Source organism: Bos taurus, chromosome 10 (assembly GCF_002263795.3).
Source record: "Bos taurus isolate L1 Dominette 01449 registration number 42190680 breed Hereford chromosome 10, ARS-UCD2.0, whole genome shotgun sequence".
In the NCBI taxonomy this organism is placed as follows: domain Eukaryota; kingdom Metazoa; phylum Chordata; class Mammalia; order Artiodactyla; family Bovidae; genus Bos; species Bos taurus.
In genome coordinates this window covers 57,963,922-57,979,872 of record NC_037337.1, presented here as the reverse complement: position 1 = coordinate 57,979,872, position 15,951 = coordinate 57,963,922, and the positions used below count along the sequence as shown (strand labels likewise).

At 38.3% G+C, this 15,951-nt stretch overlaps 1 protein-coding gene across 5 annotated transcripts in view; it reads right to left on the bottom strand.

Moving 5' to 3' along the window:
- Positions 1–15,951, bottom strand: part of MYO5A (myosin VA) — a 205,627-nt gene that overhangs the window by 74,669 nt on the left and 115,007 nt on the right. For all 5 annotated transcript variants that reach the window (XM_005211877.4, XM_005211879.4, XM_024998029.2 and 2 more), the window contains exons 11-15: positions 15,847–15,928; positions 10,582–10,722; positions 7,922–8,047; positions 6,588–6,671; positions 682–843 (exon numbers count right to left, since the gene is read on the bottom strand). In XM_005211877.4, coding sequence (XP_005211934.1) covers positions 682–843; positions 6,588–6,671; positions 7,922–8,047; positions 10,582–10,722; positions 15,847–15,928 — 595 coding nt within the window. The remainder of the gene's footprint in view (positions 1–681; positions 844–6,587; positions 6,672–7,921; positions 8,048–10,581; positions 10,723–15,846; positions 15,929–15,951) is intronic.

The following is a 15,951-nucleotide window of genomic DNA, read 5'->3' as shown; positions in this document are numbered from 1 at the left end:
CTCAAAACTTTGACTAAAAATACAACCTTGCTTTAAGGATATTAAGGTCATTTAATCATGTATAGTGGGAATTTTGCTGTACAATACTGAAAAAAGTAGCAGATGACTTCAAAAAAGGATAGGAAATGAGGGGGAGAATCTGAGAGTACAGCCAGGCTGGGGTTACCTTTCGGGACACGGGATGATACTGAGGGCTGTGGGCCCGTGTCGGGCCCTGCTTCTTGTCTCCTCCGGCAAACAAACTGACTGGCACTCAGTCTCCTGCCCAAGGCTGAGCCCTTATTCGGGCACAAAGCTTGTGTGCCATGTTTCCCCCGACCCCGGGTGCACAAGACATCAGAAATGAGGGGGCGGGGTTCCTGGGCTGAAGGAGTTGTACAACTCTAGAGAGGAAACAGCCAGAGACCAAAACAAAGGCAGCAGTGGTTTGTGAGGGAAGATAAGCACTAGAAGAACTAAAATGTAGAAAAAATGATTTTGGGCAAAGCTTCTGCAGCCACGGGTCTATGATATGAGAGGACAAGTATGGAGGAATGAATGGACAGAGTTCCACATTCTCAGAGTGAGCACTCCAGCCTCTTGTCACCTGAGGACCCCACCTGGGAGGCTGACAAAAGAAGACCCGAGGCTCCAGTTGAGCCAGAGGGAAGCAGCACCGCAGCGGCGGCTCCCTGAACTCACCTGGTGCCCCACTGTTTTCTTGTGCTCTTTGGCCGTCTGGCCTGGTCTGCCTTTGGTGGGCTTTGAAAGGGTGCGGGTGAGAGGCGTGCGCCCTGAAGAGGTGGCTGAGGTTGGGCTGATGGCCTTCTCATCGTCTTGAAATAATTCTGGTAGCATCTTAAACTGAGTCAGAAACAGTAAAAGGAAATCACACTCTAAACTCAAACTCAAATGGAAATCTTTACAGAAACATTAGGATGATTTGTAATCCATAGTGATTCCCTTCCTTAAGTAACTCCTTTCAGAGTCACATTCCAGAAATAATCAATATCTGTGGTAGGAGTCAAAAATATGAGCAGAAGGGACATAAGTGCTACAGAAATATAGGTGGAAAATGCAATAATTCTACAACCTTTTTGGGGGAAAACGAAATCAAAACTGCTCCTCTGAGATCTGAAATCTTAATCCATGGGAAATGCCCTCTAAACATTTTACTGGTTTTAAATGATAACTATTTTATGAGCAAAAGACTAACTGAAAGTCCTATCTTATCACCTCAGTTCCACAAAATGTTCCATCTTCGTGCTTCGTTTATCTACACACCAATTCAAATGGTGAGCACCAGCTAAAAGCATTACAATTGGGAAGGGTGTCAAGAACTAGTTCTACAATATAAGATTTTTAAAAAATCATGAATTAATAATTTTTAGAAAGTAGTTTGGATTATAGGAAAAAGAGTAAAGCTTTGCATTTGTTTTCAAAGGATTTATAACTTAACTGCATAATTCCTGTAATCAATTTTGTGTTCTATCAGGATAGCGAAAAGAAAGACTATTAAAAGATCTGATAGTTAATAAATGGGTGGAGAGTATAAGTTAAAGTGGTTGGAAAAAAAATTTATGGAACAAAAGAGACTTCAAACTAATCAACAAGAATGTTTTGATATATGTACATGTCTTTACAATAGTGATACATTCCATAGACATAAAATAAATCCTTCTTATAAGTAAAAGTATAATTGCAATAACCAATTATTTATCTAATAATCTCAGAGTATCTCCAGAAGAAATAATTTTCTTAAGAGAATTCTTTCATTACACAACAAAATCAGTTAATTTTGTTTGCTACAATGTGTATATTAACCATAAGGATAATTTAGGATATAATTCATGATGTATATAACAAATTGTTATACATGACATACCAATAATGGCTGTTTGCTACACAAATGAATGTATCCTTTGATTTACAGAGTTCATATAGCTTGGTTGGCTACAAAGTAGGGGAGGGGGGAATGTTTTACCATTATATTGTATTACAAAGGGGAAAAATAAGAGTTCCTAATAGATTTGATCTGAAAACTCAGCATGGAGTTAAGATGTTAACTTACTTGATAATAGGCCAAGTACTCTGGAATCTACCTATACTGTTCTATCATTCACAAGTAAATTGCTAGCTCTACATTAGCACTCCCTACCTAAATTTGTTTTGTCTCTTTTGTGTACAATGTAATAGAGCTGGTTTGAAATATCATATTCACCACTGGTGCTACAATTTAACAAATATCTACAATATCTACCAGAAAACTGCTCAATGTTTAGAGTTCAGAATATACACACACACATGTATATGCATAAGTTTTGTGTCCTCTTTACACAAATTATGAATTTAAAATTCTCTACATTGAGTTTCCATTTCTAATAAGTACATTTTATATTGTCATATTAGAAACTACTCTATGATTTCTTCTTTAGGCAGCATTCCTGCCTCCTCATGGCCATTTTTCTCAGACTTTTTTCCTGGTTCTTCCTCAGGCCAGTCTCCAGAGTTGAAAGCCTTATTCTCTACTATTTTTACCTACTTGTTCTCCCTAAGCAATCTTATCCAGTACTATCTTGCTCTAGTGCCATCTTGCTCTAAACACTATGAATTTATATGACCTACTCTGACTTTCCTTCTGACCTGCTGACGTACATTTCCAACTTCCTATATGATATGTCCACTTGACTACTTAATTGCCATCTCGGGCAAAACATGTCCAAGACAGAACTTTTATTTTAATTGAAGCATAGCTGATCCACAATGTCATGCTAATTTCCACTAAAAGCAAAGTGACTCAGTTATACATAGATATATGTTGTTCTTTTTTCATATTCTCTCCCATTATGGTTTATCATAGGATATTGAATACAGTTCCCTGTGCTGCAAGGGTAGGACCTTGTTGCTAATCCACTCTGTATATAATAGCTTCTATCTGCTAACTCCAACCTCCTACCCCACCCCTCCCCCAACCCATTCCCCCTGGGCAACCGAAAGTCTGTTTTCCATCTCCATGAGTCCAAGACATAACTCTTTTGACTCATTCTCTCAAAGCCTGATCTTTTATGTCTTCACCTCAGTAAGTGGCCTCATTATTCATCCAGCATTGAGGCCCAAAACACAGAAATAATCTTCAATTTCTCCCCTTTTCTCACTCTCCATACTCAAACCATCAACAAGACCTGTCAACTCTCCCCACAAAGAAATGATAAGCTATTTCCACTGCTATAACTTCAGTATCTTAATCCACTCTCTCTCCCAAGGATTATTACTCCCCATTTCCAGCTTCCCCCATATCTCCACATAATAGCATACCATCCCCCATATGAAAACTGTCCAAACTTTCCAAAGCAACAGGAATAAAATCCATACTCTTTACCATTGTTGTTGTTGTTCAGTTGCTAAGTTGTGCCCAACTCTTTGCGATCCCATGAACTGTAGCACACCACAGGCTCCGTGGGGTTCTCCAGGCAAGCATATTGGAGTGGGTTGCCATTTCCTTCTCCAACTCTTTACCATACTTGCCTCCAAAAAGTGGCCTCTCTCTACCCATCCTACACATTCTACTCACCTACCATCATCTACTCACTCCAACCACACTGGCCTTCCTCATGGATCTCAAACCAACCAGTTTATACAGTCTCAGCACTCCTCACCCTATTGACTGAGGATTCCAACTTTATTTGAAGAGAGAAAGGCAGAGAAACAGACAGTCGGATATATAAGCAGGTAGATATGCCTGGACATTCCATCTTGTTTCTTTGATCTGTCTATACTTAAGACAGGAATCTGAATAATTTAAGGCTGAACTTATATGTCTATGAAGCAGTATTAAAAAAGACAGAAGCATCCAAGTAACTGCTTCATGAAGATGTGGGAAATCATCTCAGTAGCAGCACCATTATTCACTAAGCTTTTTATACAGGAAGCACTGCTCTGAAAGCTTAATACAACCTATTTAATCTTCATAACAACACTTGAAAGAAGATACTATCATGATTCTATTTTACAGATGAGAGATTTGCAGCATAAACTCAGTAGATGAACTGTGCTTCCCCTCATCAATTAGCAACACTGAGAGCAGAGGTTACAATTCTTTTTCATGGTATTTGGTACAGTTGCAATTTAATAGTATTTAGTCAAGTCCCAATTTATGTGTTTCTTGATACTTGATGTGGCAACAGAAGATATTTTTATGGTGGGAAAATATAAATTAAGACACCTTCTTGGAATTATTTGTTCTAGCTCAATTAAAATAAATAAATTTATATTAAAAAAAAAAAAAAGACACCTTCTGTTAAGTTGACAATTTTGGCCAGAAGCTGCAAAATTACAGGAAAAAAAAGAAGACAAAACACATACACCCACAAACAGAACCCCACACCATATGACCACAAATATAAAGCACATAACACAAATATTGATCGTCTCAAGTTAGTACTTCCAAGAGTACAAATCGACAGTAGGTTACACTTACTTCTTATCAGATACAGAAAAAGTAAAATATAAAGTTCATGCCCTTGGGTTGGGTTTTTTCTGCTGACTGGGAGCAGTGGATGTACATCTCACACCACCTCTATCCCAACTGCAACAGTGCTGTAGAGACTGACTGTGCTGCGCTAAGTCGCTTCAGTTGTGTCCAACTCTTTGCAACCCTATGGACTACAGCCCACCAGGTTTCTCTATCCAGTTCTCTAGGCAAGAACACTGAGAAGATGCCCTTCTCCAGGGGATCTTCCCAACCCAGGGATCGAACCCATGTCTCTTATGTCTCCTGCATTGGCTGGAGGGTTCTTTACCACTAGTGCCACCTGGGAAACCCCATGGAGACTGGAAGTCACTCCAAATGATTCCTCAGAGTGCAGAGCTACTTTCTGGAAATTAAGGATTCACTAGCCAATCAGAAAAGTTCAGAATAAAGTCACAAAAGATTATGGATGCCTGGGGAATAAGAATTGATGAATGCTCTGTGTAAGCTAAGTTATTTAGAGTAGTACCATTAGAATTCCATGGTTTTTCACTTTGCCAACAAAGATCTGTATAGTCAAAGTTATGGTTTTTCCTGTAGTCATGTACGGATATGAGAGTTGGACCATAAAGAAGGCTGAGCACCAAAGAATTGATGCTTTTGAACCATGGAGCTGGAGAAGACTCCTGAGAGTCTCTTGGACTGCAAGGAGATCAAACCAGTCAATCCCAAAGAAAATCAACCCTGAATATTCATTGGAAGAACTGACACTGAAGCTAAAGCTCAGATACTCTGACTACCTGATGCAAAGAGCAGACTTGTTGGAAAAGACTCTGATGCTGGAAAAGATTGAGGGCAGGAGGAGAGGGGGTGACAGAGGATGAGATGGTTGGATGTCATCATCAACTCAACAGACATGAGTTTGAGCAAACTCCAGGACATAGTGAAGGCCAGGGAGGCCTGGCGTGCTGCAGTCCATGGGGTTGTGAAGAGTTGGACCTGACTGTTTTTGAACAACAACAAAAACTAAACAACATCAATGATTGGCACTGTGAGAGTATTTTCTCTTACACACCATTCCTATGAGTTATAAAGCATTAATATTCAGGGCTTACAAGGATAAGTGAAAAACTGACTTTTCCTACAGGTACTTAAGACTATAGACTCATCATTTTCTGAGGGTTAAAACTATAATTTGGTCCTTATATGATCTTTCTATTGAAAGTAAAAGTTTTTATTCCAAAAACAAGAATCAAAATGTTCATATAACATTCCATTGAAGTTAAAGGACTTTCTTAGAAAAAAACAGAACCTGCTGGTCAGAAATCTGCAAGAATTCACATGAATATTTTTAATCTTTCATTGAATACTTGAATATCTACTCTGTTAAACTAAGTAACCAAGTAACTAACTTCCTGGTTTGCTCCCTGTAGGATGGACGTGAGCCATGCTCCCCTCCCAACGCTTTCCTGATGAGAGTCAGAGGGTGGAGGTTGGGATCGACCTCATAATCAACCTCAGATACACATCACAGTTTGTTACAATCTGGAATATTGTTTTCCTACTAGAATACAGTGTTTCTGGTATCTAAGCCTAAGAAGAATAATTTCAAAGTGCTTCGGACCACATCTGAAATTGCACTCAGTGATCCAGAGGTCAGTTTTTACCTGGATGGAGTGCTTAAGGCCATGTTTCTGGTGCATCCCTTCAAAATGACATAGCAAACCCCCAAAACCATCAATTTTCTCTCATGGTATCTCATAAAGGCACAAGAGAGCCTGGAACTGCTGTGAGGCAATAATTTCACATAAAATACCATTGCATCGTGGTTAAAAATGCAGACTGTCAGCTCAACAGCCTGAGTTTTAATTTGGCTTGGAAAATGACTAGCTACAAAGTTTCTGTGCCTCAGTTCTCTCCTCTGTAAAATGGGAGCAGTGATAATATCACCTCATCATAGGATTAGATGAATTAACATTTGTAAGGCATTTAAAATGCTACATGACACATCTATTTGATAAATTAAATCGACAGCAGGGCTGATTCTGTTAGAAAAATTATAATACGTTAAAAACTAATGCTTAAGTCATGAACATTTTAATGAATATATCCTAATTGGAGAAAGCCTATACAAGGTTACCTTGCTTGATTTAAGAACTTTAATTTGTTCTTCAAAAACGGTGTCTTTATTCTTTTCCAGAAAGCCTTCACACTGGTATTCCACCTGAAAACACATTGGAAAGTCTCCTTAGTTAATAAAAGCTTTGAATAGATACAATTTATCATCAACAACAAAAATAAGTATTAGGCCCAGGCCATATGATGGGCTCTCAGTGAAGTGTTATTAGTTTTATTCTAAGAAACTAGTATCATTCTTGGTAAGAAGCATGTTAACTCTAGAGTAAAACTCTCAAATACTGCTTTTCCTAGAGAACAATGGCAGTGGTGATTAAATGTGATCTAAAAGATGATCCCAATTCATGCGTAGCTTCATAAGAAGCTGTTCTTCTTCATAACAGCTTCATAAGCCCCCCAAGGCCAACCACTGTATCTCTTCCAAACCTGGTTCACCTTTCCATAGGGGAAAGTCTCCTTTGGGGAAGAAGAGACTGAAGAGAGAGAGAGGATCAGAAGGAACAAACAGCTATCTGGCAGAAAGCTGAAGTGATGATCACGGACAGAGGTGGAGGCTGGGTAAATACCATATGAGCTGGTAGGAGGACTACATGAGACTGGACTCTCCCTGTTCCTAAAAGACTTCAGCTATCTACCACTCAAGGGTCCCCAGCCTGTACTACAAAGCCCTTAGATGGCCCTGAAGCCATCCAAAGATCTCCAGCTAGACGTAGGACAGATTCTGAAAACCCTCAGTTCCTGACAGGGACCATGGGAAGCTTATCAGATGCCTACCCCACAACCTCCTTGAAATATAAACTAGTGTCACAGCTCCAGATGTTCTGAGTAGACTCTAGAACCTCTGAAGCAGCAGGTCTGCATGCCTTATTAGCAGGGACCCACTCAATCAATCTCAGAGAGCCACAATCGTCCACAATTTCTTTTCTGAAACCTCTGGGGTCACTATCCAGAATCTTTAAGTAGATCTGAAGCAGCAATCTGTAATCAAACATATTAATATTTCTACACTGAAATATATAAATATCCACCTAACTGGGATAAATAAAGACTATAAATAACCTCATGTTACTTCAGGTCAAAGATCAGGTTTAGCCACTAAATGAATTATGAAAATACTTGTGTATTTCAGAGTTTCCTGGATTTCAGAATTATAGATACACTTATTTCATAATATAATTCCATTTAGGTTAAACCAATAAGCCAACAATTAAGCTTACTTTTCCTAAAATGAGCTAAAGAATGAAAGCTCAGCAAAGAAAAAACTGCTATCGACTATTGATTTTTTTCCTCTTTGAACTTAAGTATTCAAATAGAAAAGAGATAATAAAGCTTCCTTACTTTGTCAGCAAAATGCTGGATGATGAAAGCTTTGTTTGATAGGCGGGGCTTCTCAAATAGTGCACATTTGTTCAAATGTGTGTTGTACAATTTTTGAGCCCAAGTGTCATCTGTACCTTTAGGCATCTACATTCAGGAGAAAAAAAGAGTAAGAAAACAAGGTGAATATTGTTATGGGATTCTTCTGATGCATCACCCAAAATGTCGTGTTTTGACTTTGCCTAACAACTTTAACATCCAATTCAGGAACTCATTCCTTTCACGTTTCTCTCTGAGAGGTCCCAAATCAATGATTGGTGTGTGTGTGTGTGTGTGTGTGTTTTCCTCTGTCCATGTAATTTTTCAGGTGAGAATACTAAAGTGGGTTGCCATTTCCTACTCCAGGGGGTCTTTCTGACCCAGGGATCAAACTTAAGATTCTTGGGTCTCTTGCATTGGCAGGCAGATTCTTTACCACTAGCGCCACCTGGGAACGAAAAGCAATGACTGAGACCTGCCCATGGGTGACTCAGCCCAAGCTTTGAGTAACTCAATCTGCCTGGACATCAAATAAATACTCAATATACTTTTATAGCAATGAAACCCTCACAAATGAAAGATGACATACCATGATTATCATATATTTCAAACAATTTGTTAAATAAAGATAACATTTGCATATAGTAGATTATTTATATAATTCAGAAAGGTATAAAACAGAGAATAGTCTCCTCTCACTATTTCCACCAACTGCTTTATCTGTCTTTAAAGGCATGGATACAAATAGTATCATTCTATAAACTCCTTGCATTTTTAAAGATTTTTATTTTTTTAAATTAAGGAAGTATGATAACACATTTATAGGAGATTTGAAAAATATAGAACAAGGTTACATATAGTTCCACTATATATTACAAGTATTTTTTTAAGTAGATAAATTAAGATTTTTAGTTGGAGTTTCAATATAAAATCTTCAAAAATTAATAGAATGAATATACAGAGAAGTAGAAGATCTACTAGATCTGAAAAGCTCTGTGAACCAATTCAACATAATTAAGATTTATACAATTTTTATACAACAGTAGGATACAAATTCTATCCAAGTTCCCATAGACTGTAAGCAAGGAGACACTGGGACATATCCAGGGGTATAAAAGAAGTTGCAAAAATTTCAAGGTCTAAAGGTACTGAAATTAAACGGAGTCTGTTCTCTTATCACTGTGGAATTATGTTAGAAATCAGTATCAAAAGATATTTAAAAATAACCCACATATTTTCATGTGCAATGTGACATTTGCCAAGAGGGATCCTCAACTTAGCCATCCTTGTATTTTTCCTTCTTCTTCTTAGTAATAGTATTCTTGTATTTATGCCTACTAGGTTGTTACTGATTTTTTGTTATTATTAAAACTGCCACAATGGCTCCTTTTAAACAAAAACTTTGGATTCTTTTGTAAGTATATTCATAGGGTAAACTCTCAGCATTTCTACTTCTGGTTCAAAAGGTATGTGTATTTAAAATCTTGATAAATATTCCTCAAAAATATGTTCTACTAACTTTTGTCCTTCATCAAGAGTATATATGCAATAAATACTAATTTGGTATTATCAAATTTAAACTCACTTGATAGGTAAAAAGCTGTGTCCTATTTTTGTTTTGATTTATGTTTTATTTAATTTCAAGTGAAACTGAGCACCTTTACATGTATTCTTTTTGTTTATTGAAGGTATAGTTGATGTGCAGTATTATATTAGTTTCAGTACAACATAGTGATTCAGTATTTCTATAGACTGTACTCCATGTGAAGTTACTATAAAACTCTGACTATATTCCCTGTGCTGTACATTACATCCTTGTATCTTGTTTATTTTATAGCTAGTAGTTTGTTCCTCTTAATCCTGCCTTCACCTATCTTGCCCTTCTCACCAACATCTCCACAATGGTAACCACTAGTTTGTTCTCCAGTATCCAGGAGGCTCTTTTTGTTTTGTTACATTCATTTGTCCGTTTTATTTTTTTAGATTTTACATATAAGTGAAAACATACAGTATTTGTCTTTGCATTCTTAATGTTGTAGGAAATCTAGATGCTTAGGAGGATCAGTGCGTATGAACTTGTAACTTATGACATATAAACTAAAGAACAACGAAGGGAAAGGATAGGTTGTTTGTCTAGAATCACTCATCAGTGAAGCCAGGGATCCAATATTTTTTCCACATGCTGCATCTTCAAATATTAAAACTAAAACTCTTTACCTACCATATATATAAGTAATAAAGAACAACTAGTCAAGTTTAAAATTATAGATATTTAGAACTATTATTCAAAATACCTTTTGTACAATTTCTTACATTTCCTGAACTATATCATACCATTGAACAAAAGTACCAAATATAAGCCTATCAATGACAAAGGTGGCTAAAATTGGTAGTTGCTGTATCAATGCCAGTTTTTCACATAACTTAGAATCAGCTGAAAAGGGAGGGGAGATTCTCCTAGTCTCAACCATATTGTGAACGCTTTGGAGCTAGTGATCCTTCAGAATGCCAGTTAGGGTAACCCCACTCGTTGCCACTGTGGCACTTCACGTATACTAGTGAGTCCCTGCTTAAACCTACTTACCCATTTTACCTCAACGCACAATTCTGATGTATTAAACACATCAGAAAATCATACTTACCTTGCATTCCTCATCCAGCAAATCTAGAATGCCCAGTTTAGATTCTATAAGATTAATGCAAGGCTGATTATCATAAAAATCTATGAGTGTCCATGGAATTTGTTCTTTCATATATTCTTCTTGTTCTAATTTGAAAACGTGCTGAAATGAAAAAGAAAAAAACTGGCATTACTACATCACTGTCATAAATGTTAGTCAATAAACATGTATAAAACAACAGTTGAGACAGTCAATGGCTTCTAGCAACAATCTTGGAGAAACATGATTTACAGGCAGAGAACAGTATAAGAAAGCAAATATAAACCACACACGGAAAAACCTCAGCTACCTAGGATTTTTGGCAAACAAGAAAATCTAGGTATGTGAATATTTAAATAGCTGATAAATGTGGCAGCTTTTGATTTTTTGATATGTATATATCCAAAACCACACTATGTACTTTTTGGCCCCTTAAATTATCGCACAGTGTTGCTAACCATATGGGCATAGAAATGCCTTAGCTGACCTTGAACAACCTGCAGAGAGGATGCCCTCCAGACTACTGAAACATTCTGGGTGATGCTTACAGCATGACAAAGTAATTGTTTTAAGGGACCATGGTCTTGAAGTTCATGTGCCTCAGAATTAGATAACAGTTGGTTTTTTGTGTCTGCCTTGATTATCCTCCACAGCCAGGGAATCTATGGCTCACTTTTCTGGCTTCTACATCCAATTCTGCCAGCAGCTGCAACCACTACAAACACATTACTATTTCTGCTAAATGCTTCAGCCACTGCTTCTCATCTCCATCCACTCACTTAAGCACAAATATGTATTGACTGTCTACCATGTCCCAGTCACTACACACCATTAGCAAAATAGACACAGACAACCCTAAGAGACTTTGAAGACTAGTGGGGAAAACAGACAGAAATCAATCACAAGAAACAGAATTACAAACTGTAATAATGTTCCAGAGAAAAATAATGGCCAGCTATGAGCTCAGGAGTTCCTAACTAATTTGGAACATGGTAGCAAGAGAAGGCTTCCTTGAGGAAGGGCTGTGTGACCTGAGGTCTGCAGTGAAAGGTAGTTAGGTTGGTCTAGGAAGGAAGGGCAACAGAAGCACTGCATTGAGCTGACCAGCCAACGGAGCCAACCCACAAATTCTAGTTTCTATAGGTGCTAATGACCTTTACTCACTTCTTCCTGCAGGGTTCTGCTTTCCTTTCTTGTCTCCTTTGTCACACTGGTTCTCTCACATGTCCTGCAGCTTTTCTGGGAACATTATCCCTCGGTGGCTATTACCAGACAACACATATTTCTTAGAACCCAAACCCCCATGAAACCTAAGGGTTACCAAGATTTCTGATACTTTATTCTCCTCACACACCTGGAACTTTCCCACTTTATTCTATACTTATTATAATGCTGTTCTTGGCTCATTTGCAGCATTCATAGTCTAACCAGGTGTGAAAGCTTTAAAAAAAAAAACACCCAAACTTGTCACACATATGAATATTTATGTAATGCTAATTAGAAAGCAAATTTCTTCTGTTCTTTTGATTAATGCGAAGGCAAATGGGGCACCATGTGTCAGCAAGATGCCCTGGCTGATGGTAGCAATAATTCTTCACAAATGAGTCCTATCTTCCTTTAATTCATTAATCTATATGCAGTGTGGTCTTCACATTGACAATAGAAACAGTCTCTATGTTTAGTTTGGCAAAATCCATGGGACCTCAAAAATTTTCCACTCTTAATTGCAAAATTAAGGGCATGAGGTTCAATATGGCAAGAGATGCTTACTCGGTAAGGTAATGACTCCAAGCACTAAACCTGCCAGTCACCATGTTTCTCCTGCCCACTGCCCACCCCACAGCCCCTGCTGTGGGAGCAGCCTGAGCACCAAGTTCTTTACCGTAAGACCCCATGCTCCAAGACACAGCTAGTCAAGGGCCAGAGATCTCTGATGAACAAATGAACTGGGTTAATCACATTCTCTTTTCTCAGATATAAGGACTGGGAAACATACAATTAACAGTGCAAGCTGATGCTGCAAGAAGTCAAGATGAATGGGAGTTAAGCAAGTTAAGAAGACAAAGCACCTCAACCACTGCTTCTTCACAGGAAGTGTGAGGTAAGTGAGGAAGCAAAAACCTAGACAAAATATATACCATCTGAAGGAGAATATATGCCATCTGATAATAAGAACGAGGGAAGAGAGAAGGAAGAGAAATAAGAGAGAAAGGGGGAAGCCTCTCTCTCTTGTGCAGAGAGAGAGAGTGTGTGTGTGTGTGTGTGTGTATGTATGAGGAAAGAGAGAGAAGAAACGGATGGACAGAGACAGAAAGAGGGAAAGGGAAACAAAAGGGTCAGAAACACACATGCAGAGACACGAGGTCCTCGAGAAATAAAACAAATCAGCCAGTCCCTAATGAGGCTGGCGTTAGTTCCTTAATACTTCCAGTCACCTTGTGCCAAAATATACTGGGAAAGAGCAGAAGGCTCTGCTGTTGATTAAAGTATTGAGAAACTCAAGAAAACCTTGAGAAAAAATAATATTCCACTTAGTGTCTGACAGATTTTTATTAATGTTCCTTATGCAGAAACACAAAATATACCAGTCACATTCTTATGAAAACAGCTTAAAATTTTAAGATCACTTCTACATTATTTCACTATACAAAGTAGCTTAATTTGCCAAAAAGAGGGTCCAAATTTTTATCAAAGTACAATATTTTATGCAATATTTTACAAAGATCAAATAGTCTAGAGGTTTTATGATGATAAGCAACGATCCCTTATTCTGTCTCAACTCAATCCCAGTCTCATTCCTTGGAAACAACCATTTTTAACTCCCTCAGCTATTCTGGTATTTATCTCTGAACAATATGCTTTGTTGTTGTTGTTATTGTTTAATCACTAAGCTGTGTAGGAATCTTTTGTGACCCCATGGAATGTAGCCTGCCAGGCTCCTCTGTCCACGGAATTTCCCAAGCAAGAATATTGGAGAGGGTTCCCATTTCCTTCTCTAGGGGATCTTCCTGACCCAAGGATTGAACTTGTGTCTCTGTATTGCAGGCATATTGTTTACTGCTGAGCCACCAGGGAAGCCCTAACAATATGCTTGTTGTTGTGTGCTCAATTGCTTCAGTCATGTCCGACTCTATGCAACTCCATGGACCGTAGACTGCCAAGCTACTCTGTCCATGGGATTTTTCCTGCAAGGATACTGGAGTGGGTTGCCATGCCCTCCCACAAGGGATCTTCTTGACCCAGGGATCAAACCCACATCACCTGTGTCTCCTGCATTGGCAGGTGGGTTCTTTACCAGGTGAGCCACCAGGGAATATGTATGTGCTTATCAGCTATTATTTTATTTATTCATTTAAAACTGTCGATTTCCTGATGAGACAGATGAGGCCAAATTCATATATATCACTCTCTACTATTCTTCCTCTATCCTTCCGATATTACAATTTTTAGATCTTTTTGTTTTTATTATTTTTGTAACTTAAAATAATATCTTTAAATTTCCATTTTTCATTCATCAATTGTAGGGTATACCACTCAACCTCTCTCTTCGTATAATGAGGATAATAGGGCTCTTACCCATCCTTCAGTTCTATTCTTTTTCATATTCTAATTCCAATAGGTGATTCATTTTAAACATTCTATTTTATCAATAATAATCATGCCTAATCTTGCACTTAAAACTTGTACTTAGCATGTGGTGAGCACTTTACATATTCCAATTCTTTAATCCATATAACTACATGCAAACTATTACCATCCCCATTATACAGATGAGGTGACTAAGGCCCAGCAAGGTCAATTAACTTTCCCAAGGTCCCCTAGAAAATCAATGCAGAGTGTATTCCAATCTTTTTAATTTTTTTTTTTTTTTGCTTGCTGCTGCTGCTGCTAAGTCACTTCAGTCATGTCTGACTCTGTGCGACCCCACAGACAGCAGCCCAGCAGGCTCCCCCGTCCCTGGGATTCTCCAGGCAAGAACACTGGAGTGGGTTGCCATTTCCTTCTCCAATGCATGAAAATGAAAAGTGAAAGTGAAGTCGCTCAGTCATGTCTGACTCTTAGTGACCCCATGGACTGCAGCCTACCAGGCTCCTGCGTCCATGGGATTTTCCAGGCAAGAGTACTGGAGTGGGGTGCCATTGCCTTCTCCTTTTTTTGCTTAGCCAGTTTAAATATATTTCCTGCTTGATTTCTCTGTGTTTTTTTTTCCTTCCCCTCAGCTAATGTGCTTTTAAAATCCCTACATAGAGATGTAGAGGGTTTGCAGCATTTCTTTCTTTTTTTTTAACAAGATAACTTCATCTTGTGGAATATCTGTTAACATCCTGAGAAATTTGACATTCTGAGGAACATGTTTTAAGTTGAATCTGAATCCACTTGAGCTTAGATTTGCCTGCTAGTGTTGGATGGTCTCCTGTGGAGGCATGGGTTGGCAGTGGCTTGCCTTGGGGACGGGGCACTGGCAGTAGCAGTCCTGGAAGGTGACCTCCCAGAGGTCACCATCAATCCCACCATAGAGCCTGTAGCCCAACCATTTTTAAGTGCTTCCAAATCCCTCAACACCATGGTAACATATCTGCTATTACTACTTCGCAAAAGCCACTCAAAATCCTTCCACTGCCATTGTCCCAGTGAATATCTCAGACTGTTGAAAAGAGAATATGTAAAACAGAATACATAAAAAATATGTAGAAAAGAGAATATGTCCTGACTTTTTTGCCCTGTTGCTGTTCAGTCGCTCAGTCGTGTCCAATTCTTTGTGACCCCATCAACAATAGCATGCCAGGATTCCCTGTCCTTCACTATCTCCTGGAGTTTGTTCAAACTCATGTGCACTGAGTCGATGATGCCATCCAATGGTCTTATCATCAGACTGTCCTGATATCTTGCTAATACTCCACATATAATTAGCCTCTGGGATGACCAACTGAATGATATCCCTGGGGTCAAAGTTTCACACCCCTATGTCACTATCTAACACACTTCCTGCTTCCTTCTCTCAATATATTTGGACCAAATTTTTACTGTTCTCAGACAGCAGATGACCTTGAATCCAATCTGGACCATAAACATCTTTCCAAGGTTGCATCATTCATTAATCATAAGTTCCTCAGCAATTTAACTGCTTTAAACCATAGATAATAATTGAAATTCATAACTTCACTTCAGGAGCCAGTGTTTAAACACATACCAGGAATTCAAAGAATAATTTTTGGCAGAATATTATTTAAGCAAGAAAATTCTTACCATATTGAATTGTTGCTGTAGTTTTTCATTTGCATAATTTATGCAAAACTGTTCAAAACTATTTATCTCAAATGTTTCAAATCTGTAAAATCAAAAATAATATGG